The sequence below is a fragment of the Eschrichtius robustus genome, chromosome 7 (genome assembly GCF_028021215.1).
Source record: "Eschrichtius robustus isolate mEscRob2 chromosome 7, mEscRob2.pri, whole genome shotgun sequence".
NCBI lineage: Eukaryota > Metazoa > Chordata > Mammalia > Artiodactyla > Eschrichtiidae > Eschrichtius > Eschrichtius robustus.
Window position 1 is genome coordinate 11,543,119 of NC_090830.1, and position 25,130 is coordinate 11,568,248.

General features: G+C 43.1%; 1 protein-coding gene across 1 annotated transcript in view; it reads right to left on the bottom strand.

Annotated features, from left to right (window-relative positions):
* The window catches only part of SLC35F3 (solute carrier family 35 member F3), a 296,426-nt gene extending 286,027 nt beyond the window's left edge, over positions 1 to 10,399 (bottom strand). Inside the window, exons 1-2 of the mRNA XM_068548842.1 lie at positions 10,347 to 10,399; positions 9,760 to 9,989 (exon numbers count right to left, since the gene is read on the bottom strand). Coding sequence (XP_068404943.1) covers positions 9,760 to 9,989; positions 10,347 to 10,399 — 283 coding nt within the window. The remainder of the gene's footprint in view (positions 1 to 9,759; positions 9,990 to 10,346) is intronic.
* Between the last annotated feature and the right edge of the window lie 14,731 nt (positions 10,400 to 25,130).

Sequence of the window (25,130 nt, forward strand, 5' to 3'; positions counted from 1 at the left end):
CATTAAGTAGCATCTTTCTTCTGGCCCTTCTGAATAAAACTCTGAGGATATATGCAAGTTTTTATAACACTACATGGGTACAAAGTAGATGATGAAAAAGGATAAAAATAATTCTCTGAAGAAATTCTTATCTAGTCAAGTACTGTGGATGACGTGCTGCAGACTGACAAGGAGCAAATGTGAATGTCACAGAAAACACGTATCACAAATGGAAAACGGTTCTGAGAAGTTACACTGAATATCCCTCTGTCGCAGGGCTCCATAACAGCCTTGAGCCTTCTGGGCTGCACATCACCTGAGAGGAGCAATTTACTTCCTACCATCTCGAAGGCTGTCATAAATTAAGGCTACCTCCAGCTGCAGAAGAGAAAAATATGCCCACGTCCCAGGCAATTGTTCAAGGGCTTGTCACCATCATTAACCAAAAGAATTGACCAGATTCCTAATTGTCCCAGTCCCTTTGTAGGCTTTGCAATAAGATAAGAAAACAAAACTGGTCTATTACTCTACTGATCAATGCACATTCACCAAAGAATTGAACCAAAAGACATCATGTATTAAAAAAAAATCTACTTCAATCCCCTGACACAGGGTAAGGAAATACTCAATGCACCTGGGGTTGCTGGGTGTCCACCTCTTTTCGAAGCTCTCCAGTGATGGAGGCTCCAGGACCTTCTTTATCTCAGCAGTCAGGAACTGATTTCTCATTTCCAGTGAAAAATTCTTTGGTATGTACATCCTTGTTCTGTCCTACGTGGGCCTGAGCAGAAGTGGCTGAGAAATCTTCTTCAGCTAGGAGTCTGCAGTTGCATGGGACAAAACTTAGCTTCCGCTCACTCCACAGGAAGGGGCTGTTGCGTTGCAACAGTGGTGTCTCCTGGAGCTTGGAGGAGGCGCTACAGCAAGATCTTGACGTTGGAGGGAAATGGTACCCAGTGTGGAGTGCAGGAAGACGTCAAGGCTCTCTCTGGGTTGCTTACACACCTGCTTTATTCTTCCCTCTATGTGGACCAGCTTTCTTTGCCTCTCCCTCCACACGAAAGCCAGGCTAAATCCCTCACAGCTTCTCTTCCACTTAAAAGACCACACCAACTAGACCACAATCTCCTGGTTTTAATCTCAAATTCCAGGAGGGAGATATTGATCAAGTGACTGTGGGTCAAGGGTCCACCCCAATCTAATCTATGGTGTCCAGGAGGAAGGTGATACTAAGGGCACACACTGAAGACACCACGGTGCAGGGCAGTTAAGGGGGTTACGGTGAGCTGGGAAGGTGTCCACTCCCACAGGTGTCCACTCCAATTGTCCTCATAAAGACATGTTGTTTGCCTGATTCACCTCTCTCTCCCCCAATATTTAAACCTTGCCTATAGAACACGTTTTTAAATCCCACTGATCCATTTTCTCTTCTTCCCTGTTCATTTCTTCCAAATTGCTTTTAAAGTGAGGTTATCAGAACGAGGCAAAACACTCTGACATGAGACTGACGAATGTAAGCTCTAGGAGTGAGATTGCTTGTCAGTGTTTTCAGGTGACCAAGCAGTGGGCGTCCCATTTCTTGACTGCGAAAGGCAATCAGAAGTGTTCTATGCAGGATAATTCTGGAAGACCCCACAGAAACGGAGATGCTTAGGAACTGTTCCTGTGTGTGTGTAAATGGCCTTTCGCTAGTTCACTTAACAAATGTTTATCGATTTAGGTGCCAGAGACACTCTGTGATCTGGGGATAGAATCATCACAGTTCTACGTTCCAAGAGCCATACTGAGGGCTGGCGACGTGGTAAAGAGCCCTGCCCTTGCAGAGCTTTCCATCTGTAGGTTTGAGCCACACGATTAAACTAGCCATGACAATCTGTATGGGAAGTGACAGCACCATGGGAGCCCAAGCAAGGACACCTCACTGGATCCAACACGGTCAGGGAGGCTCCCTGGAAAAAGTGACGCTCAGACTGGGCCTTGGATGAGTAAGCTGGCCTTTGTGCATTAATGGCCCTCCTGATGACACACGTCAGATGACCAGAGCATAATGTCAGTTTCCACTCACAGTACAACTTTATCTTGTACATTTCTGTGACGCTATGTTCCAGTCAAGCTGGATGACCTTCCAGTAACAGCTCATGTACACTGCTGTGCGTATACTGTCCCTCTGCCTGAAATGCAAACCTCCCCTCCACCCACTTCCTGTGGTTTATTACTCCTCCAGCTTCCGACCTGAAACTCACCACTCCAGAGCCAACCTTTATCACATCCTATTATTTCACTGTCCTCTCCCTCCAGTCTGTAAGATTTGAAGGTAAGAACTCGCTTCCCAATACAAATAATCTGTACACTGTCTTGTAGTAATTCATGCACAGTATCAAATGGTATTTTAGACTTTTCTCATTTTTGCACAGAATTAGAAAATATGTCAGACTGAAGTTTACTATTAATTTCTTCTGTGTTTTCCTGCAGATTCAGAAGATTCAATCCTATTAAACTTAAAAAGTAGGCTAAGAAATTTTTAAGAATCTTCTTGTCTTTCTATTCTGGCTTTTCTTTTTTAGAATGTCTTAAAAATACTGAAATTTATTAATAACAGACTACTCCACATTTGCTACTTAATAAAGAAAAAAAAGAACTCTTGTCTCCCATCACTTATCTCTGTATTCTGGCACCTGGTACATGCTCAAAAAGTTTGCCAAGTGAATAAATGAAAATAAAGGCGCATTTATGGATGCCAGGCAAAGGGCTAGATGCTAGATATTCATTATTTCATTTCATCCTCATGACCATCCTGAAAAGCAGTTATATTCGCCCCCATTTTGTAGATGAGAAAACAGAGGCTCACAGAGGTTAACTTGCCAGCAGAGACATTGCTGGGATGTGAAGAGAGCTCCCCGTGTGGATTCCATTCCCTCTGCTTCTCCCGACAACACAGAAAAAACTGCGGTGGTCCCCTCCTTCATGAGGGGCTATGATTCTGTCAGCGTCCTTATCAACGCTCAGTGAAACACTTAACAGAGTTCAATGGCTCATACACATGTGGATTCATTTTTTAATGCAACTCACCTGATTTTCTCCAGCTGCTTAAGGAAAGGAGAAACACTCAGCACTGGAGTGTTTTATTTCAGACTAGGCACTTTGTAGAGACTCAGGATAGACTTGTGAAGAACAGTGAGAAATCTCCTTGCCCAGGCCTCTTCCAAAGCCAGGAAAACTAGGCTTTTCCTGGAGGTGAGAATCTGGGACCATTTGCAAAGGGTTTATAACTCCCGGTCAATGATCTGAGTGTACTGGGGAGAAATGTGTTCCCTTCAAAAAGAAGAGTTCTGCATTTTAATCTTCTCAAATCTCAGAAAGCTATTTACTAAATTGTTAGCATGGATTCATATTCAGGAATAAAACTGATTCTCTGAGACATTAGAAAATGTTATGTTCTATGCCCTCCCCACCCTACCCCGCCCCCCTCCAACTTTTTTCCTTTTGAAATCTTTTCAATCTATAATGTCATCTGCAGCAACATGGATGGGCCTAGAGATTATCATACTAAGTGGAGTAAGTCAGACAAAGAAGGACAAATACCATATGATATCACTTACATGTGGAATCTAAAATATGACAAATGAACTTATCTGCGAAACAGAAACAGATTCACAGACATAGTGAACAGACTTGTGGTTGCCAAGGGGGAGAGGGGGTGGGAGAGCGATGGATTGGGAGTTTGGGATTAGAAGATGCAAACTATTATATATAGGATGGATAAACAACAAGGTCCTACTATATTCAATATCCTATAATAAACTATATTCAGTATCAGGGAACTATATTCAATATCCTATAATAAACCATAATGGAAAAGACTATGAAAATGAATTCCATTCTAGAATAAAGTTTTACAACCAAATTATACATCTCTTCCAAGTAGGCCATTTTTGAATTGCTGACCTGACCTTTACTATTTTGGGAGGATCAAACAGAAGTTGCTCACGATGAATTCAATTATGCTATGAGCCACTGTTCCGGTTATCACTGGAGGCCACGTCAACAGCCTCTACTCACGGTCTGGTCTGAAAGGGCACACAGAAGTAGAAAGATTGTCCTTCTCCATAGACCTCCCCCCTCACCTCACACAAACTCTTCCTAACATCTGAAACCTGGAGGATCCTGAAACATGCGATTTCCTTGTCACTACGTGAGCTATTCAATGCCCCTACGTTTTCTCAGCTTGAACTACGAAACCTCCCCCCGACATAAACTGGGTTTTGCTCAGTAATCCGCAGGCTCTTAACCTTGATTCAAGTCGCCAATGGCAGGCCGGGTGGGATAGGCTGGAGATGGGGTGGTCGTTTGGGACTAGCCTACCGTCTACTCTAAAAATGACTTAAAAACTAAACCCATCAGCATTAAAAAAAAAAAAAAAATCATTTGTATCTGCACATACCAGCACCATGAAGTATGAATAAGCCCACTCAGGAGTCAAGTGTATAGTATAGTCAAGTGTATAGCTCCAAAAGCTACGCCTAGAAAGTTTCTTTACTAGAAAAGTTTGTGAGCTCACTCTTTGAAAACATCCTTTAGGGAAACCTTTTGCTAAGTAACGCATCCCTGCTAACTGTAAACAATGTGTCTGTGGATTTATGTTTCTCGACAAGGGCACACCTCAGCCATGGGCATCATAAATGCTCTCAAAAACTTTGCTAAATGAATAAATGAAAATAGAGGAGCATATATAGATGTTCTTTCATCCTGCATAAGAGCCTGTGTCTGGGATCTCCCAGACCCACTACTTCAAGCATCCCTGTGCCCGAATGCCGCCCGTCTCCCACTGCATCCGGCGCCTGGGCCTCGCTGTTCACCATCGGGATGGCTCAGCCCTGCTCTCTGCCCCTCCTCTTCCTCTCCGCAGCCATCTCCTCCCCAACTGCTATCTATCCCAGAGGAATAAGAAAGGAAGGGGGAGGCAGAAGAGGTTCCAGCCAGTCATTTCTCTTCTGCTGTGGCACAGGTGGGAGGGGGAAAGGAAATCTCTAGAAAAGCTTTCCAAACTGTTCTGAGTTCTGAAGCACTTTCTACAGGGTATCAATTTATGGTGAGTGTGTGTGGAATCACGTTAGCTGCAGAAGCAACCGGCTCTTTCGGAAAGCTGTTTATTCTAGCCCGGCCCCTCCTGGAAACCCAAGAAGTGGTCCAGGAAGAAGGAAGAGAAGAGAAGGCCCGGAATTCAGAAGGCAGGCCTGCTCAGTTAGCACTACTGCTCTACGGAAGACAGTTCGCTTGCAGCAGAAATTTGGGGTGAGGCTAAATGAGGGCTTCTCATCACTCCTACGGGACATCTGGCATTGTCTGGAAACACTTTTGGTTGTCACAACTTGGGGGGGTGTGAACTAGAGGCCAGGGATGTTGCTAAACACCCTCCCATGCTCAGGATCCCCTCCCCCCATAATAAAGGATTATTCAGTACAAAGTGTCAGTAGTGGTGAAGGTGAGAAACCCTGGGCTAAGTCAAAGCCTGCCATGGAGAATTCTGGTCTATTGTGGTTGCCAAGGAGGAAGGGGAGCGGGGGAGGGTCGGATTGGATTGGGAGTTTGGGATTAGCAAATGCAAACTATTATACATAAGATGGATAAACAACAAGGTCCTATTGTATAGCACAGGGAACTATATTCAATATCCTGTAATAAACCATAATGGAAAAGAACATGAAAAAGAATATATGTATAACTGGATCACTTTACTATAAACCAGAAACTAACACAACATTGTAAATCAACTATACTTCAATTTAAAAAAAGCCAAAAACACACAAAAACATCATGAGGGTTTGCTGTAGGCATGCAAGATTATTTTAATATTAGAAAATCAGTCAACGTAATTCATTGTATTTAAATAAAGACAATTCAAAAAAAAAAAGGATTCTGGTGTAGTCTATGGTTCAGAAAGCCAAGGATGGCACTTACCATGGAAGAATAAGGAAAGGGTAAAGCAAGTCCAACCTAACATAAGTCAGCATAAAGAATTAAGTAATAGGGAATTCCCTGGTGGTCCAATGGTTAGGACTCCACGCTTTCACTGCCAAGGGCCCAGGTTCAATCCCTGGTCAGGAAACTAATATCCCGCAAGCCGTGCAGAGCAGCCAAAAAAGAGAATTAAATAATACAGATCACTATGAAGGTACATTCAAAGGTTCTCTCTTCCAGAGGTCGATGTTTCAGGCCGCATCCATTCACTCATTCAACAAATATTAACTGAGCAACTAGCCAGGACATGGAAGCAATCTAGATGTCCATCAACAGAGGAATGGATAAAGAATATGTGGTACATATATACAATGGAATATCACTCGGCCATTAAAAGGAACGAAACTTCGCTATTTGCAGAGACGTGGATAGACCTAGAGACTCTCATACAGAGCGCAGTCAGTCAGAAAGAGAAAAACAAATATCATATATTAATGCATATATGTGGAATTTAGAAAAATGGTACAGATGAACCTATTTGCAAAGCAGAAAGAGAGACACAGACGTAGAAAAGAAACATATGGACACCAAGGGGGTAGGGGGAGGTAGGATGGATTAGGAGATTGGGATTGACGTATGTACACTACTATGTATGAAGTAGATGGCTGATGAGGGCCAACTATATAGCACAGGGGGGAAAAAAAAAAAGAAGGTACAATCTGTTTGCAGGACATACATTAAAGTTAACTTTAAAAATGAATTCCAATATACATTAGGTGCAGACAAATACTATTTGATTCCACTTACACGAGATACCTAGAACAGTCAAATTCATAGACTCGGAAGGTACACTGGTAGATGCCAGGGGTCGGGGGTGGAGGTGGGGAGGGGGAATAGGGAGTTAGTGTTTAATGGGAACAGAGTTTCAGTTTAGGAAGGTGAAAAATTCGGGAGATGAATGATGGTGAGAGTTGCACAACAATGTGAATGTACTTAGCGCCACTGAACCGTACAGCTAAATATGGTTAAAGTAATATCTTTTATGTTATGTGATTTTTACCACAATAAAAAAGTTCTATTTAATATATTTTTTTAAAAACCCAACATTAACTGAGCAACTACTGTGGACCACGCGCCTTCTGGGCTCTGGGTACACGCGCAGCTGGGAAGCCAAGGAATCTGCAGGAAAACTGCTCAGGGGTTTGGTTCAAAAACAGGCAATGTGGAATCGGAGGACCGTAGCTACTGAGAAGAGGAATTCAACCCTCCCGCCTGCTTGTTTGTATCAACAGCTTAATTCTCAGTTGAATGTTACATACAAACCGACCCTCTCAGACCCAGGGGTCTTTAGGATTTTTTAAAACAATTCCTCACAAGAAGTCACTTGTCGAGAGTAAAATCTGTTCAACTCACTGATTGGGCTGAGAATCCCAAAGATCATTTCTGCACTGTTTGCAATTACCTCATTTATCTTCACCACCCCAAACAAAGCTTAAAAATTAAGAGGATAACAGTGAGTTCTTGGTCATTCAAATAATTTCTGCTGCTACAAAGGCAGCTCACTTACGCTCTCAACTAGTCCAGACACTCTCACTGTCAACTCCCTCAGTGGGGACACAGAGAAGCCACTTTGCAAGATGACTTAAAGGTGACACAACAATGTCAAGGATGAGGCTTGGAACATCCCATAACTTACTCTGGAGACCCTGAGAAGAATATTTATTTCATAATCATCACCTCTCCCAGTTAGCTGAGTGTGATTATTAACCGACAAACAAAATAACTCACTGATACCAACAGATAGATAAGCCTCTTTATTATTTTTTTCTACTTGGGTAGAAATAGCAAACAGCCAAAGTACTACCCTAAAACGTCTTTGGCTCCATTAATAAAACATAAGCTTCTCTAAATTTAAACTTAAAATCCAATTCATTCATCAAAATGTCAGGTGTCACCTAAAGCATCTTAGTAGAAAGGAAATCTCTTGGAATAAAGAAGAATCTTCACAGGAATAGAGGGGGGAGTGAGCTGATTTTCTTCTGATTACAATGACCACTGTACCCTTGTCTGCTCCTCTTTATTCCTTCAATGAAGCCTCAGAGAGAGGGTATTTAAGAATACCACCGGTGGTACAAGGGACTCATTTTCCATACGGCCTTCCCCCTGCCTTAATTATAAACTGTGTTTGTACCAAACACAGTCAATCACTGCTGAAAGCTCCCTGCCAACCCCGCAGAGTCACAAGCCTTGGTGAAAATTTCTGTAAAGCTCATGGGGCCAGTTGCAAATATTTAGAATTACAACGATAAACCTTATGATTCCAGGGGCTCGATAGACGACTCTATGAAGGTTGTAATTTGTACAACTGTCTTTAGACAATTTTAATTTCTTACTAAGAAAGCTGAGAAGAGAAATAAGAAACAGACCATTTCTAAAAGAAATTTAGAAAGTGGAAATAGAAACTGAGTGTCCTACCCCTATCTGTAAGAGAAATGGTTTCCAAAGGGTTTTCATTCTTTTATCCTATACCTGACGTCTCTCAGCTGAAAAGAAAACTTGGTCCCTTGTCTCCCTTCCCAGATCCAAAGCCAATTTATCAGCTACAATTTTAGCAGCAGAAGCAGATTAGAGGAGAGGCAGATAACCTTTTAAAGGTTGATACAGAGTTAAAGGCAATCACCACCGTCCTTTAAAAACAAGTAAGGGCATGAAACAAAACATTAAAATCTTATGTTTCTTCCTGCAAATAACTTAAAAGTAACCAGTTAACTGCTAGCATACCACTGACCTTTGGCTTGGAATCCAGGGTTTTATGAAAAAACTAAAGGGAGATGTATTTTTAGAACTCAATATGACTAATTTACAAAAGCCTGATTTTTTGTTCCTAAGGACCAATGAAATATGTTCCAATTTCAAGCCATGAAGGGTAAAACCATATCTCAAAATCATTAAGCTGTTAGCCTTGATTACAAATGGAACGAAGCAATACTCAATTCTTTGACTGAGGTGATAAACGGCTCTCTTTCTGCTTGTCAAACGACAGTGGTGAGGCCACCGAATTGTGGCTTACAGTTATAGGTTCTGGAATTTGTTATAGCCAACTTCTCCCTTCCAAAATGAGAGAAAGAAATGTCCACCAAATTAGCCCTGGTCACACAGGTAACGTCTGTATAACTGATCACGGCACTGCCAGAGCCATCCGCTGGGGCCCACGGGCAAAGAAAAGTTTCAGCTGCTCCGCCTGGCACCGACCGTTTATCTCTCAGGGACCAAATGCCAATCGCTAGAATGATCCATATAGAATCTCCACACTGAGGACAGCTAAAGACCTGGGGCAAAGGGAGTGAATGAGATCTAAAATGAAGGCCCCGAGAATTGTCCTCCATCATCGGGGCCTAGGGGACCCAGGGAAGAGTTAAAATCTAGGCGTGCCCAGTCTGTCGTCTCTAACCAAGCCAGCTGAGCCCCGACCCGGGGCGACTGACACGTTCGTATCCACAGAGAAGCCACTCAGTGCAGGATACACTGAGTTCCCAATCTGTCTCCTTATTGTGACATCTCAAGCGCAAGGGGATAAAGACAGAGGTGTCTGTGGGAAGGAGAGGGGATTTAAGAAAATGGCTCAGATATGCCCAAAGGTCCCGGAGAACCGTCTCCGGGCCTCTTCCTAAAAGGCGCAAACCCGGGTCAGTGTCTGCGGTCAGGGCAGCGGGGGCAGCGCGGCGGCTGGGCGCGGGGCTGCGCGCGCTCCCCGAGGCTGCCGTGCCATCCGCAGGGTGAGACGCGCCGGCGGACCGGGGAAGTGAGGCGAGGGGGTCTTACTTTTGTAGCTCGCCGCCCAGGGCTGGTAGCCGTAGTAGCCGGTGATGCGCAGGATCCGCTCCTCGATGGACGTGAGCCCCACGGGCCCGCTGGTGAGGTCCTCCACCGAGCGTGACCATTTCAGATCCTCCTTAATCGCCTCGTCCACCACCAAGTACTTGAGCTGCCGGAGCTGGGGGCTGATGTCGGACAGTCTCCTGGGGCTGACGTCTGGTGACCTCCTCATGCCACTGAGGCCGCAGGCAGGTGGGCGGGGAGGGAGAGAAGGGCGGTGAGATGGGAGGGCGAGCAGGGCGCAGCCTGGGCCCGTTAGGGCAGGAGCGGCCGCAGGGCCGGCGCCTCCCCGCTCCCGCCGCTCCCCAGCTCCCTCAGCAGCTCTGGGCGTCGGGTCCCGTCTCCGGAGCCCGGCGCCGGGCGCTTCGGGGCAGGGCAGGCTGGGGCGAGTGGAGAGGGAGAGGATGCCCTAAACTTCCCGAGCAGCTGCACCGCGCGCGCCGCCCCCTCCCGAGCCCCAGACCGCCCGGCGTCCCGGCTGCCGAGGGCCCCCGGCCGCCCGCTCGCGCACCCGCACGCGGGGCGCTACTCACATGGCGATGCTTTTACCCCCGGGTGCGCCGCCGGGAAACTCTCGGATCCCCATAGGCAATGGCAGAGTGGGGCCGGGAGCTCCCAGACTGGAGGCGGAGGGGCCGCGGGCCCGAGCTGCCCGCGGCCACTGCCCCTGGGAAGGTGGGCGCGAGGCCGGACGAGGGTCCCCGCGCCGCCCGTGCGCGCCCGCGCCGCGGTCCCCGAGCGCCCCCGCGGTGTGCGGCGGGAGGCGGGCGCGGCGGCTCAGCCCGGCTCCAGCCGGTCCGCGGCGCTCGCTGCAGCCTACCGGCCGCAGGTCAGTGGGGGCGCCGCGCCCCTCGCCTGTCGCCGCCGCCGCCGCCCCGGCACACGGCAGGCGCGGGAGCCGCGGAATCCGGGAGAGCGCCGGCCGCGGTGTGCGCTCTCGAGGCACCTGGGCGGGCGGGACGTGCCCGGCCCCCGAGCGCGGGAACCAGGCGGGGGCGCTGCTGCCCCCTTCGCGCCGCCAGCGTGTGGCACGCGGCACCCGCGCTCCGCCCCGCAACCCTGGGGGCTGGGGGCGCGCTCCTCCTCCCCTCTCTTAGGACCTATCAGATCATTCTGTTCCTGGTTCAGTAGTTCAGTTCAGTTTCTCTCTCTCCTTCTCTGTCTCCGCTTTCTAAAATAATGAGAAAAATTACTTGGAAAGACAGAAACCTGATTCCAAACCTGGTTCCAAAACCACGCTCAGAATGCCAAATACATAAACGGCATTTCATAGTCAAAGATGAGACGCAAGGTGACTTGATTTATTGCGCTGTGGGCATACTTCGGTCACGCCTGGCCCTCAGAGAGCTTACATTCTCGTCGCTGACCTGGTCACTACATCAGTTCTCTCTTCTTAGATTTCCATTTTATTTGACCTCTAATTTTTTTTTTTTTCTGTCTGCAAGTCATTCTTTCTAGAACGCTTAATCATTTTTCATAATGTTATTTTTCTGTTATACAAAATACATATAGGTTCATTGGGGAGAATTTAGAAAATACAGAAATATGTAAAGAAGAAAATACCCATTTTCCAGCCAAAAATGACTACTTTGAATTAAGTAGTCCACAAAGTAGTCCTTCCACTCTTTTTCTTTTTTTTTTCAATGTAAAATACCTTTTTCACAAAATCAGGATCAAACTGTACACACTATTTTGGGTACTTGTTTATATTAAAATGATATTGTGCCTAAGCAAACTAGGAATAGAGGGGACTTCCTCATATTAATAAAGAAGACATCTACAAAAACCTACATTCGTACTGAATGGAAAGAAACTAGAAACTTCCTTACTTAGATCAAGAGCAAGGCAAGGATGTCTCTCTCACCACTCCTTTTCAATATTCTACTGCAAGTCCTAGCTAATGCAATTAGATAAGAAACGGAAATTAAAAAGTCTATCTACTGGGAAGAAAGAAATAAAACTATCTTTGTTCACAGATGACATGATCGTCTAAGTAGAAAACCTCAAAGAATCGGCCAAAACTTGACCTGGAACAGATATGAATCATAGCAAGGTTGCAGTATACAACGTAAATGTACAAAAGTCAATCAGCTTCCCATACACCAGCAATAAGCCATTGTAATTTGAAAGTGAAAATGTAATACCACCTACATTAGCACACAAAAATGAAGTATTCAGGTATGAATAGAACATAAGAGATACGAGATCTGTATGAGGAAAACTACAAAACTTTGAGGAAAGAAATCAGAGATGAACTAGATAAATGGAGAGATAGTTCAGGTTCATTGGTAGGAAGACTCAATATTTTTAGGATGTAGTTCTTTCCAACTTAATGTATAGATTCAATGTAATCCCAATCAAAACCTCAGCAAGCTATTTTGTAGCTATCAACTAAGTGATTCTAAAGTTTATATGAAGAGGCAAAAGACCCAGAATAGGCAACACAATATTGAAGGAGAAGAACAAAGTTGGAGGACCGACACTACTAGACTTCAAGACTTACTATAAAGCTACAGAAAACAATACAGTGTGGTATTGGGGAAATAATAAACAAATAGGTAAATGGAACAGAATAGAGAGCCCAGAGATAGTCACGCAAATATAGTCGAGTGATCTTTGACAAATGAGCAAATTCAATTCATTGGAGAAAGGATAGTATTTTCAATAAATGGTGCTGGAACAACTGGACATCCCCTTGCAAAAAAATGATCATAGGCCTAAATATAAAACACAAAACTAGAAAACTCTGGAATATAACATAGGAGAAAATCTAGATAACTTTGGATTTGGTGATGTCTTTTTAGATATAAGACCAAAAGTATGTTCCATGATAGAAAAAATTGGTAAGTTGGACTTCATTAAAAGTAAAAATTTCTGCCAAGATCATGAGATGATAAGCCACAGCCTGAAAGAAAATATGTGTGAAAGACATATCTGATAAAGGGCTAATATCCAAAGTAAGAACTCTTGAACTCAACTATAAGAAAATGAACAATCCAATTAAAAAATTGGCAAGATAACCTGCACAGATATATCACCAAAGATGATATACAGATGATCAAAAAGCATATGAAATGATGTTCAACATCATATGTCATTAGGGGGTTACAAATTAAAACAATGCGTGAGATACCACTACACACCTACTAGAATGGATACAGTCACAAAACACTGACAACATCAAATGCTGACAAGGATATGGAGCCACAGGAACTCTCATTCATTGCCAGTGGAAATGCAAAATGGTACAGTCACTTTGGAAGACAGTGTTGCAGTTTCTTACACAACCAAATATATTTTTACCACATAATCCACCAATTGCATAGCTTGATATTTATCTACATTGAGTTGAAAACTTAAGTCCACACAAAAACCTGCACACAAATATTTATAGAAGCTTTATTCATAATTGCCAAAATATGGAAACAGCCAGTTATGTTCTTCAATAGGTGAATGGATAAAGGGTGGTGCATCCATATAATGATATATTATTCAGTGACAAAAACTAATGAACTATCAAGTCATGAAAAGACATGAGGGGGACCTTAAATGTGTGCTGCCAAGTGAAAGGAGCCAATCTTAAAGGCTATATAGTATATGATTCCAATTATATGGCATTGTGGAAGAAACAAAGTTATGGAGACAATAAAAAGATCAGTGGTTGCCAAGGGTTCCTGGTGTGTGTAGGGATAAGTAGGGTGGGGGGGGGGGAATGAAACAGTGAGCACAGGGGATTTTTAGAGCAGTGAAACTCTTTTGTATGATACTATAATGGTGGATACATGTCATTTTACATTTGTCAAAATCCATAGATTATACAAAACCAAGAGTAAACCCTAATATAGACTTTGGTTGATAATGATGTGCCAGTGTCGGTTCCCTGATTGTACGAAACATACCACACTAACGCAGGATGTTGATCATTGGTGGGGAGGCTGTGTGTGTACATGGGGGTGGCAGGAATTTGGGGCCTCTCTTTACTTTCCTCTCGAGTTTGCTGTGAACCCGAAATTGCTCTAAGAAACAAAGTCTATTAATTTAAAAATTATATTTTTCAGCTTTCCAGTGTCATAATATTCTTCTAAAAGATTGTTTTACTGGATGCATTTTAACTTTTATGACTGTTATGATCATACAAGCAACAAAGCCATTATAAAATAAAGTAACAAGCAATATCAGGTATATAAATTTTAAAAGTTACTATCTTTGTACATATTTTTAAATCTTTGTGTGTGTGTGTGTGAGAGAGACTTAGGAACAAGGCACTTCTCTCTCCCTCTCCCCACCCTCCGTGTGTTTGTGTGTGAAGACTTTCTTCTTTTTTTATTTTTTTAAAGATTTTTTTGATGTGGACCATTTATTTTTAAAGTCTTTATTGAATTTGTTACACTACTGCTTATGTTTTATGTTATGGTTTCTTGGCTGCGAGGCATGTGGGATCTTAGCTCCCTGACCAGGGATGGAACCCGCACCCCCTGCATTGGAAAGTGAAGTCTTAACCACAGGACCACCAGGGATGTCCCTGAAGACTTTCTTCTTAATCCCTTCTTCTGAGACTTGAAACAACTCTTCTTTTTCCCTTGTACCTGACCTATCTCATCTTAAGCTGGTCTTGGACTGCCATGAACTGGTGTTTCTAGAGCATCCTCAGAGGACCATGTGATGTCAGAATCGCTCAGGAATGTTGTTTAAAATGCTGATCCTGAATTATCACCTCTGAGTGTGGGCATGGAGCTCTCCATGCCACCGATTCCCTGGATGGGCCCTAGGCACACTCAGAACCACTCATGTAAATAAGAAGTGAAGTTTCATGAACTCAGAATCCTCCACCTTGCTTTTACAGACACTAACCCCAAGGAAAGATCTGGGCACAGCCAGAAGAAAACGGGGGTCTCTCTTCATTCAATCACCACATTCTGGCTACTGTAACCCTGGGCAAGGTCTTTGACCTTTCTGAGCCTCAGTCCCCTCAACTGTATAAAAACAATCACCTTGTAAGATTGTTGTGAAGATAAAATGAGTTAATGCATGTAAAGTGTTTAGAATAGGGCCTAGCACATGGCCAGGGCCAGCACTTAAAAGATATGAGCTATTATTATTAGCAATGCAGCAAAAGGTTGAATTGATTATATTTTTTTTGACTGCCACATCACACTGTTGACTCATATCCATGTTTATTTCCTAAAATGTCTACATAATTTTTACATGTGCAGTTGCTAAGCCACATCACTCCCCTCTTTTTTTAAAATAAATAGCATGGAATTTTTTTTTTAATTTATTTGTTTATTTATTTTTGGCTGCATTGGGTCTTCGCTGTTGTGCACGGGCTTTCTCTAGTTGCAGCGAGCAGGGGCTACTCTTCGTCGCGGTGCGCGGGCTTCTCATTGCGGCAGCTTCTCTTGTTGCGGGGCACAGGCTCTAGGAGCACAGGCTTCAGTAGTTGTGGCACGCGGGCTCAGTAGTTGTGGCGCACGGGCTTAGTTGCTCCACGGCATGTGGGATCTTCCCGGACCAGGGCTCGAACCCGTGTCCCCTGCATTGGCAGGCGGATTCTCAACCACTGCGCCACCGGGGAAGCCCCTAGCATGGGATTCAGAGTCAGATAAAATGCCTTAAATACTGGCTTCTCCACTCACCAGCTAGATAACCTTGGGAACCTAATTTAACTCCTCTAAGCTTCATTTTTTCATATTAACCTCAAATAGTTATTGCAAAGATTAACTAAGTTCAAGTATATTAAGAATTTAGCACAGTGGAGAGCCTGGGCTTGGTACTCAATAAATAGTAGCAATAGCAATTATTGTCACCTGCTGCGTCACCAACATTATTTACTTTTCAAGTTGTTGCAATGAAACTGGTGATCTGCCAACACCTGGTACATCCTACCTGAATGTAGATGTCTTCCTGATACTTACTTTTATAGATCTGTATTTTTCATTTTTTAAAGCAGTCATGTACTTATATCAAAGCTAACACATTTTATCAAGCTACCCTCACAAATTTGCTATGTTAAGATTCTTTTTTTTTTTTTTTTTTCAGTTGGCTTCCCTTTGGCTCCTGGGTTAATTTGAAAGAAAGAGGTCAGGGATGGAAATGATTGCGTGCTGGCATCATTTTGCTTAGTTGGTATTTTATTCGTTTCTGAATGATTTCAGTTCTGAGACTGAAATCTGAGTCTGTATATCTGCACGCTGTGTCAGAAGAAATCCTACTAATTTTTTAACCTGAGTGAGGTTATGTATTTTTCATTTTCTGCCCATAATAAAACCTCAGTTAGTAAGTTCATCAAAACGGGTGGTGCGTTACAAGCCAAGCTAATCAACTGCTGCTTGTTAATAAGGAATATGTTCTGCAAATATGTTTCTATAGCTTAATTTTTAAATCAGTAAATGAAGTTGGCCTCATTAACTTTTAAATATTACTTTACTAAAAGCATGCCGTTTGACATGAGGAAGATGTATTCTTCACAAAAGGTCCAAGTACCTTGAAATACTTATGAATATGTTTATTTTACAATTCACTAAACATTTATTGAGTTTATACCATGTGCTAGGTTTTGTGATAGAGTCTAGTAATACGAATAAGAGACATTTTCTGCCCTTAATGCACCCACGGTATAATAAACAGACAAACAAGCAAATAAACAAGCAATTGAAATATAGTACAATGCAGGCCAGGACTGATGTATGCAAATGATTCTACGAAAGCATGGAAGAGGGATTTTTGAGTCAGTGTTGGGAGAAGAGTAGAGAAGGAAATGCAGCATCAGAGAGCAGTTCTCTATTTGCTTTGGCGCCAGGGAATGATGGTGCCACTAGGTACAAGAAGCCTGGGTCTCAGAGTGTCCAGTTGGAGGAGGGCTGTCTTGGAGAGCCACCCAACCAGCAACATCCCTTTTGGACATTTCATGAGCAAAAAGCAAAACTTGAATTGTATTAAAATAAAAATAAGCATAAACTTTGCCTGTGCACACACCCATGGACATTTCCGAGTGTCTCTGTCACCGCAGCGTAGAGGAACTTGCTTGTCTTGGCAAATACAGTGCACCACCACAGATGCAGTGGTTCTCCTCTCCCCTTTTACTTGACCCTATATTTCCTCTTAGCTACAGAGTTCTTGCATTTGGCACCTCTGTTTAATCACGGAAAACTAAAAAGAAAAAAAGATTAGCTTCAGGAGAAACATAACCCACTTGTATCTTTCCAAGAGTTTTAGACACTCCGAATGATATAAAGTTGAAAGCTATGCCCTCAAAGAATGGCAAAGCAGTAGGAGACAAGACACATGCACAAATGACTAAAATAAAAGGTAAAAAGTACAAGGTTCTTAAGTTAGACACAGAGTTCTGTAAGAATTTGGAGGAGCCAGTGATTACTTCCTATACTGCAAATTAAACGCAAATACACCCATGGCCCTGATTTTTAAGAAATTATGAATATGCCCCTCCCTCCATTCCTAATTATATATCACCTGGGCATACACTTTATCTGCTTCAGATTTTAAATTCTTGGCTGATTCCTGCCTGTCACCCAACATATATCAGAATTGTCAACTCCTGTCAGTGTATGTGAGCTTTGGGGGTTAAACCAATTCCAGTTTTAACCAAGATGGATATTGGTAGGTACAGAAAACTGATTTCAAAAACAGAGCACACAAACAAACATAAGTTCTTTAAGTATTACATACTCAGTGACTTTGCCCTCTATATGCACAGGTAATCAATGTAAGATTCCTAACAACTAAATAAATTTAAGTTTTCTAGAAAGACTTGAGTAATTAGCTACTTCTGCTGCCTTTTCAGTGAGAAATCTCTTCCGTGGCATCTCTAAGAGGGAGAAATCTAGTCTCCGCTTAAATACCCCCAGTGTCTGGGATCTCGTGACTTCCAAAGAAGCTTTTCCTGCTGATGGATAACTTAAAACCCAGCTCCACTTTTATCAATCTAAGCAGATAAATCACTTTCATTTTGAACTCTAGTCCACTCTTCTTTTGTTTTACTTCAAATAATTCTTCATTGATTCATTGGTTCTTCAACTCTTTTGTTATTTCTAATACTTCTTCATTGAGAAAGGGTTGTTATATGGAGTTGAAAGAAAAGAATACCTACATAGGGAAAAAACCACAGGAATGAGAGAAGCTGTAGATATTTGTCGACAGCCCCTCTGCTCAAGGATAGAGGTGCCTGACCCTGGTACCTCCTGCTCGTGGCTTTGCTAGTGATTTATGTTTGTTTTTTTATCCAGTAGGTCCTGGGGCGTTACATCCACTCCATGACGATCACCCTGAACCATTTCATACTCTCCAGTGATGCCAAAGCTCTGTATGAAGCGTTTCCAGTTTCTATCTGCTCAGGCCCACGTGCCCTTCCAGGGAGGCGGAGACTCAAGGGGGAACTGGTGATCGGTGCGCTCAGCACAGCACAGTTTATCCTCTGTTACGTTGGCCCTTTAATCTCTTTAAGATGCCGCTGCCAAACACTGAAATATCCCCCAGGGGTCTGGGGGGATGTGTAGGAGTGCACAAACACACATCCATATGATTTTGAGTATCACTTTAAGAAATTCACAGACCTGAAGAGGACCTATGAACCTCAAGTTAAGACTCTGAGCCTTACTACAGAGCTGAGTACTGACTCCTCGCATCCAGTTCAAATTACCAAGAACTTACTGAGCACGGACTCTGGTCAAACACAGCACTGGGCGTTAGTCAGACGTGAAGAAAGCACAGTCTCTACACACAAGGACACACCCTCTCAAGGGGAAGTAGACATACACTCAATTTTAATAGAGCAAGTTTTCTTCTTTTTTATTAAAGTATAGTTGATTTACAATACAGTGTTAGTTTCAGGTGTACAGCAAGGTGATTCAGTTATATATAGAGAGACATTTTTTTCAGATCACCTTCCATTATAGGTTATTACAAGATGTTGAATATAGTTCCCTGTGCTGTATAGTAAATCCTTGTTGCTTGTCTATTTTATGTATAGTAGTTTGTATCTGTTAATCCCATACTCCTAATTTATCCACCTCCCCCCCTTTGGTAACCAGAAGTTTGTTTTCTATGTCTGTGAGTCTGTTTCTGTTTTGTATGTAGATTCATTCATATTATTTTTTAGATTTCACATATAAGTGATATCATATGATATTTGTCTTTGTCTGACTTACTTCACTAAGTATGATATTCTCTGGGTCCATCTGTGTTGCTGCAAATGGCAATATTTCATTCTCTTTTATGGCTGAGTACTATTCCATTGTATATATGTATTACATCTTCTTAAGCCAATGGTCTATTGAAGGACACTTGGGTTGCTCCCATGTCTTGGCTATTGTGAATAGTGCTACTATGAACATTGGGGCAGATGTATCTTTTCAAATTAGTGTTTTTGTCTTTTCTGGGTATATAGCCAGGAGTGAGATTGCTGGATTATACGGTAGTAATATAGAGCAGTCTCTGATGCATAATGGTGGTTAAATGTGCTTCTAGTGAGACGAGATGGATTGCAGCTGAGTGGACTTCGTTGTGACTATTGAGGGGCTATGTGAAAACATCCCGCAACAGCAAGGCTGTTACGTTCAGTCTTTCATCATCACATCCTTGCCACCCTGCACATGATGAAGTTAATGAGATTGATACATGATAAATAGCTGTGTAATCTTCGGTGGAAATTCCATGAACTTCTAAAACGTCTCAGTGTCCTCTTAAACAGAAAGGAGCATTGTACTAGAGGATTTTAAGATCTATTCCAATTTTCTTTTTATGATGCTATGCGAAGTGATTTGAATTTTGTGTATGTTTCCTACTTGCTTATTCAAAGTTTCTGGGTAGTTAGGAGACTGGCAAGAATGTCTGGAATGTTTTTCATTGGAGATAGTTTGTCACTGCTGTAGTTGATCAGCACTTGACTTTGTAATTTTTTTCCATTCTACCAACTGCAGTAAGGCCAGGCAGCTGGTCCAGCTGGCATGGCGTGGGGAGGAAGCTCTTATTCTTGGACACAGGTGTAGGTGGATGAAAGCAAAGTCATTTCCCAGAGAGAAAAGCTTCTGAGTGTCAGAGAAGAGGACCAAAAGGGAGCTTCCGAGGCAGAGAACCGAGGCACGTTTCTGAAGTTAAGATGCAGAACCATAGGGTCAAAGATTCAAATGTCAGTGGATTCGCACAGGAAAGCAGGAGGGTGTCCGGGCAAATAACAGGAATTATGAGCGTTGCTGTGATGGGCTTTTCCTGTGTCACAGCAGTATGTTCTCAGTGGGCCGAATCCACTTAAATCCAGGGGTTGGGTCAGCATTAGGCACACCCCTTTGTCCACGTCTGCTTCCACTTCCTTGCTACCACCATTGATGAGTCATCTTCCAGGCTCCCAAGGATCTATTTTAATGATGATTTCTTTAGAACAGCCATTGTGACCAACCCTCAGTGATCCAGAGGAGAGGAAATAGATCATGCGTATATAATAGGATTCCCTCATCATTCATTTAAACCAACAGTTTTGATTAATATCTCATCAAATCATTCAACAGAACTGCCAGTAAATAACCAAATTTTGGGCTCTTATCTCTTTTCCTCTTCCCTTGTCTATCTGATAGAAATTTGATGTAGTAAAGATGACCCTTTGATAACTTTAACCAGTGTGTTTCACATTCCTCTCTCTGTAAATGACTATTCTCCGGCAGCCATTTTGCCAGAGCTCTGGGGATGCGGGTGAGGGCTGACGTTGCCTCAGGAAGGAGGAGAAGAGTGTGCTGTCAGGAGCATCTTGCCTAAATAGAGAGAAGAAGGGAACCTCCCATCTGGATTGCGGGAGATGAGAGAGAGAGACCAAATTAGAGCAGAGAAGTTGGAAGTCAAGGTTCCCATTTGTCCCATAGTTGAGGCTACATCTCCAAGAGCAGGGTCAAGGTGCTGTAGAAACTTCTTGGTAAGTCTCGGGGACACCCAGAACATCAGGGCTTGTGGCATGTTTCCCTGGGCAGAAGAAAGACAGGCTGTGGATTCCTAATAGAGGAGATGACCTGCCTTTGGCACTTCTGGCAGCCAGTGAGAAGGTGGGTAGAAGGTATGTGTGCTACTTCCAGACTTAGAAGCTACTTCCAGATAAAGGAGCCAGAGAGAGACAGACAGACAGGAACAGAGACAGAGACATGCCCCACTGATGAGAAGACCACAGTATTGGCACAATCCTAAGGTCTGCCAGACAAAACCACTGTGCAAGGGACCCCCAATGGTTAGGGGCAAAGCAAGCCAGTGGTCAGTGGCAACAGATGCCATCACACACCAAAAGGCCAGAGGGACCAGTTGCACTTCAGAAGATACGGGTCCCAGCCCAACCAACTATTTCACAACAGAGACCAGAAGGGATCCAGAGAGCCCTGCATTGATCCAGGACAGTCTCAACTAACTGCCAACACTAAGATACTTCCTTGGAGGAGAAGGAGAAGGTATACAATTACGAAAGCAATTGTTTTAATACAAAAGGAGACCCTTTAAACTGGAAAAAGACAGATATGTTGTTAATGGGCTGGTTGAAGTTTCCCCACTATCCAGTGAGTTGGAAAAGAGGGTAGATAATTACAAAAGCCAATTTTCTTTGCACCACTGAGGGCAGAATGGAAAACTCTACTAATCATGAGGGAAAAGACTGCCAGAGACAGTCAGCGAAGAGGAAGAATAACCAAGACTGTGCAGAGGCAGAATAATTAGCTTCGGAATAATTAAGATCTTTTGATGAACAGAACATCCATTACCCTTATAGAGAAAAAGACTCATTTCCGGAGGGTAAACAAGTTGGCTGGAGACAATCACACCTTAACTGCAGAGCTCGGGTTAGAATTCACGAACATTGAGCCCAATCTTTAATCTCATTAAATATCTTCACACACATTAACTGATTTTTATGTAATGTGTCTTTATGTCCATGGTCTGGATGGAAAGGCTGAGGATCAGTAATCAACTGACGTGAATGATATGAATTGGCACCAGTCAGAAGGTAGGAGAACTTAGTGCTGGGTTTGCATTTCACACTGGGTCATAGACCCTCAGCTCTATGGAACCAGGGCTCAACGTTATTTCTCAGAGTAGCTTTCCTCTAACAATGGCATGACATTTAGGTGACTGGCTATAGAGCTAACACTGTGAGTAGATCTTATTTTCAGAGTTGATAAAAGGTCGAGGAACTTTGGTAAAGTTGCTGGGAGTTGCACAGAATTGGCAATAGTAATGATTCATCCCTGCCCGAGGGCAGCTGTAGAGAAAGATCTGCACATCACACTCTTAGAATGCAAATACAAGAGCGTGGAGGAGAGGGTCAGGTTCTGGAAAGGAAGATAACCTTGGGAAGAATTTATAGTTAGAACTGTCCCAGAGAATTTTCTTAAAGTTGCTTCACAAGCAGAAGCATCGCCCAGGGTAGCATCTATTCAAGGCCACAGAGGTCCTGTCATTCTTGGCTCTGACTTCTGAAAAAGGAATAGATAAAAGGGAATTTCAGGGTGGCGCAGTGGTTAAGAATCCGCCTGCCAATGCAGGGGACATGGATTTGAGCCCTGGTCTGGGAAGATCCCACATGCCACGGAGCAACTAAGCCCGTGTGCCACAACTACTGAAGCCCATGCACCTAGAGCCTGTGCTCTGCAACAAGAGAAGCCACTGCAATGAGAAGCCCGGGCACTGCAATGAAGAGCAGCCCCGCTAGCTGTAACTAGAGAAAGCCCATGCGCAGCAATGAAGAACCAACGCAGCCAAAATAAAGAAATGAATAAATAAATTAAATGAATATTTTTAAAAAAGGCAATTTCAAAGACGGCAACTTTGTCTTCCTGTCTGGGTCCCACCAGCTCTAGCAGCTTTATCACCTGTGACAGTCCTGAGGTCCCAGCTGGAGGACCATACTAGTGCAGCCTTCAATCCTCTTCATGTGCTCCAACACTTCGCCACAAGGGGCGCTGCTCACTCAGCCACCTCCGCCCTCCTGCCATTGTCTCCTGAGCCCACTTGGATTTGGAACATCTAATAAGAGCAAAAAGGGTTCTTGTTATTCTGGATCTTATAGAGGCAAGGAAAAGAAGGATAACTTGAGAATGGCGTAATGTAACTGTTAATTTAAGGATATAAACATACATTAATATATATTTATACCTGTGCATCCGATTAAAATATTTTAAATTATAACTCTGTGTCATATGTTATCAGGCACTGATGAAGCCCGCAGCCAAGAGTGTCCGGAAAAATGATCCCACCCAAGCCTCCTCCTCTTTGCACGGGCTTCCAGAATCCTATTCAGAACCCTACTCCAGTCCACGTTTCCTGCTAATCCTCACGAGTCCACCTCCGTCTGGTCACTCTGGTGTCATTGCCCATATGCTAATTAATTACAGAGATTTCTAGGAGAATCTGTGCAATGACTGAACATTTAGACTTTCCAGTACCAAGTCTATGGTTAATTGCATTGCGAGATCCCCCTCTATTTCTGTTCCTATATCTGACCCAGTTTTCTGCAACAAGCCTCTCTCCTTCTCTATATGGGAAGCAGTCAAGAAGTCCCATGGTTGATAGTGGAAGAGGAAGAGCTTATGGGTGGCACCTGAAAAACGTCCTCCATTACTTAAAAGCTATTTATACTCTCATTGCAAGACTAAATGTCCCATCCTGGGGCATTGGGACACTGGTGTTATGGAACAAAGTTTGGGTCCGCTTGCCCTCACCCAGTAAAGCCAACCTACTGACACCGGGTCGTGGTGAAGGAAAATGCAGTGTTCATTGCAGGTATCAAGCAAAGAATCCAGGCAGCTAGTGCTCAAAAGGCCAAAACTCCCTGATGGTTTTCAGGGAAAGGTTTATAAGGACGGGGTGAGGGAGGGGGCTTGTGGGGTGCGTGATCAGCTCGTGGACCTTCTTCCGATTGGTTGGGGGTGAGGTAATTGGAAGTCAGCATCATCAACCTTCTGGTTCCAACCGGCTTGGGGTCTACGTGCTTGTGGGCAGTTAAATTCTTCCGCCTGGTGAGGGTTTCAGTATCTGCAAAACAGCTCAAAGGACATGGCTCAGAATATTATCTATAGCCCTTGAGGAAGAACTAAAGGTCTTTGACTTTGTTTAATGGCTAAACTATTATTAATTTGTCTTGCTTAACTGTTTTCCTTTCTTTCTGTATTTTTTCACCTCTATGATTAAGTTTACTCTTTGCAACTCGGGAAGGCCTAAGAGGCTGAAGTTTCTCTGCAGACGAGGGGAAGGACATGGAGGGCAGGGGTCTGTTCCGAGAAGGCCCCATAGCATCCTGCTTAGTTGCACTGGGACTGATCTTCACATACTGCTTCCCTAGGGTTTTGTTGTTTCATGCCCACTAGGATGAATGTTGTACAGACATCCTATCTTCATTATTGTTACCCACTGCTCTGGAGCCTCAAGTCTGATTTCACCACAAAACAGACATGAACGCATAATGACTTAAGGTCATATATAGAGAGAGCCTATACGTATATATAGCATATAGACCCAAATAAGTGTTATTTTCTTCAGTGCCACCCATGAGGGACTCTTTCAATTCAATCCTATTGCTATTGCTCAAAAAATTTTTTGAAATTGTTTGTAGATTCTATAGCATGAACTTTTCAATATCTTCTGTGGTGATGATCTTTATTAATGTAGGTGGCTTTGGATTTGGAAAATAGTCAAAAGTCATTTGGATCAACCTCTGATTAAAATGTGGTTGACTGAGCTAAAGTGAAATCAATTTAGAGTTTTGTTTTTTGTTTTGGGGTTGTTGTTTTTTTTTGCCAAATATTCACACATTTGGAGAATTGTCAGGAGACAGAAGCCAATCAGCGGGCCATAGCACAGTCTTTTTCTTTTGCACAAAATCTCTCAGATGCTTCAGTTTTTACATGATGATTCTCCTGGACTATTTGATGGCAAAGAGTAAAATCTACATAAACAATGCATTATGTCAAAGAAACAAATGAACATTTAATCATTTAACAGTTTTGCCACATATGTTTTCTGGACTCTCCAAGACATTGTCATTTTTCTATTGTTAACTTAATTTTAGTTTTCAGATCATATTCAAAATAATAAACCAAAATTCCTTTGCTTCATCTCTGGACATTTCCTCAAGAGTTTGTGAAAGTCACATAAGAAGAAATAGGCTCCCTCCCACCCTCCCTATCAAGAGGGAGGAGATATGGGGATATATGCATATATATGGCTGATTCACTTTGTTGTACAGAAGAAACTAACACAACATTATAAAGCAATTATACTCCAATAAAGATGTTAAAAAAAAAAAGGAATAGGCTCATGAAATTTTGGAGGCTGGTAAC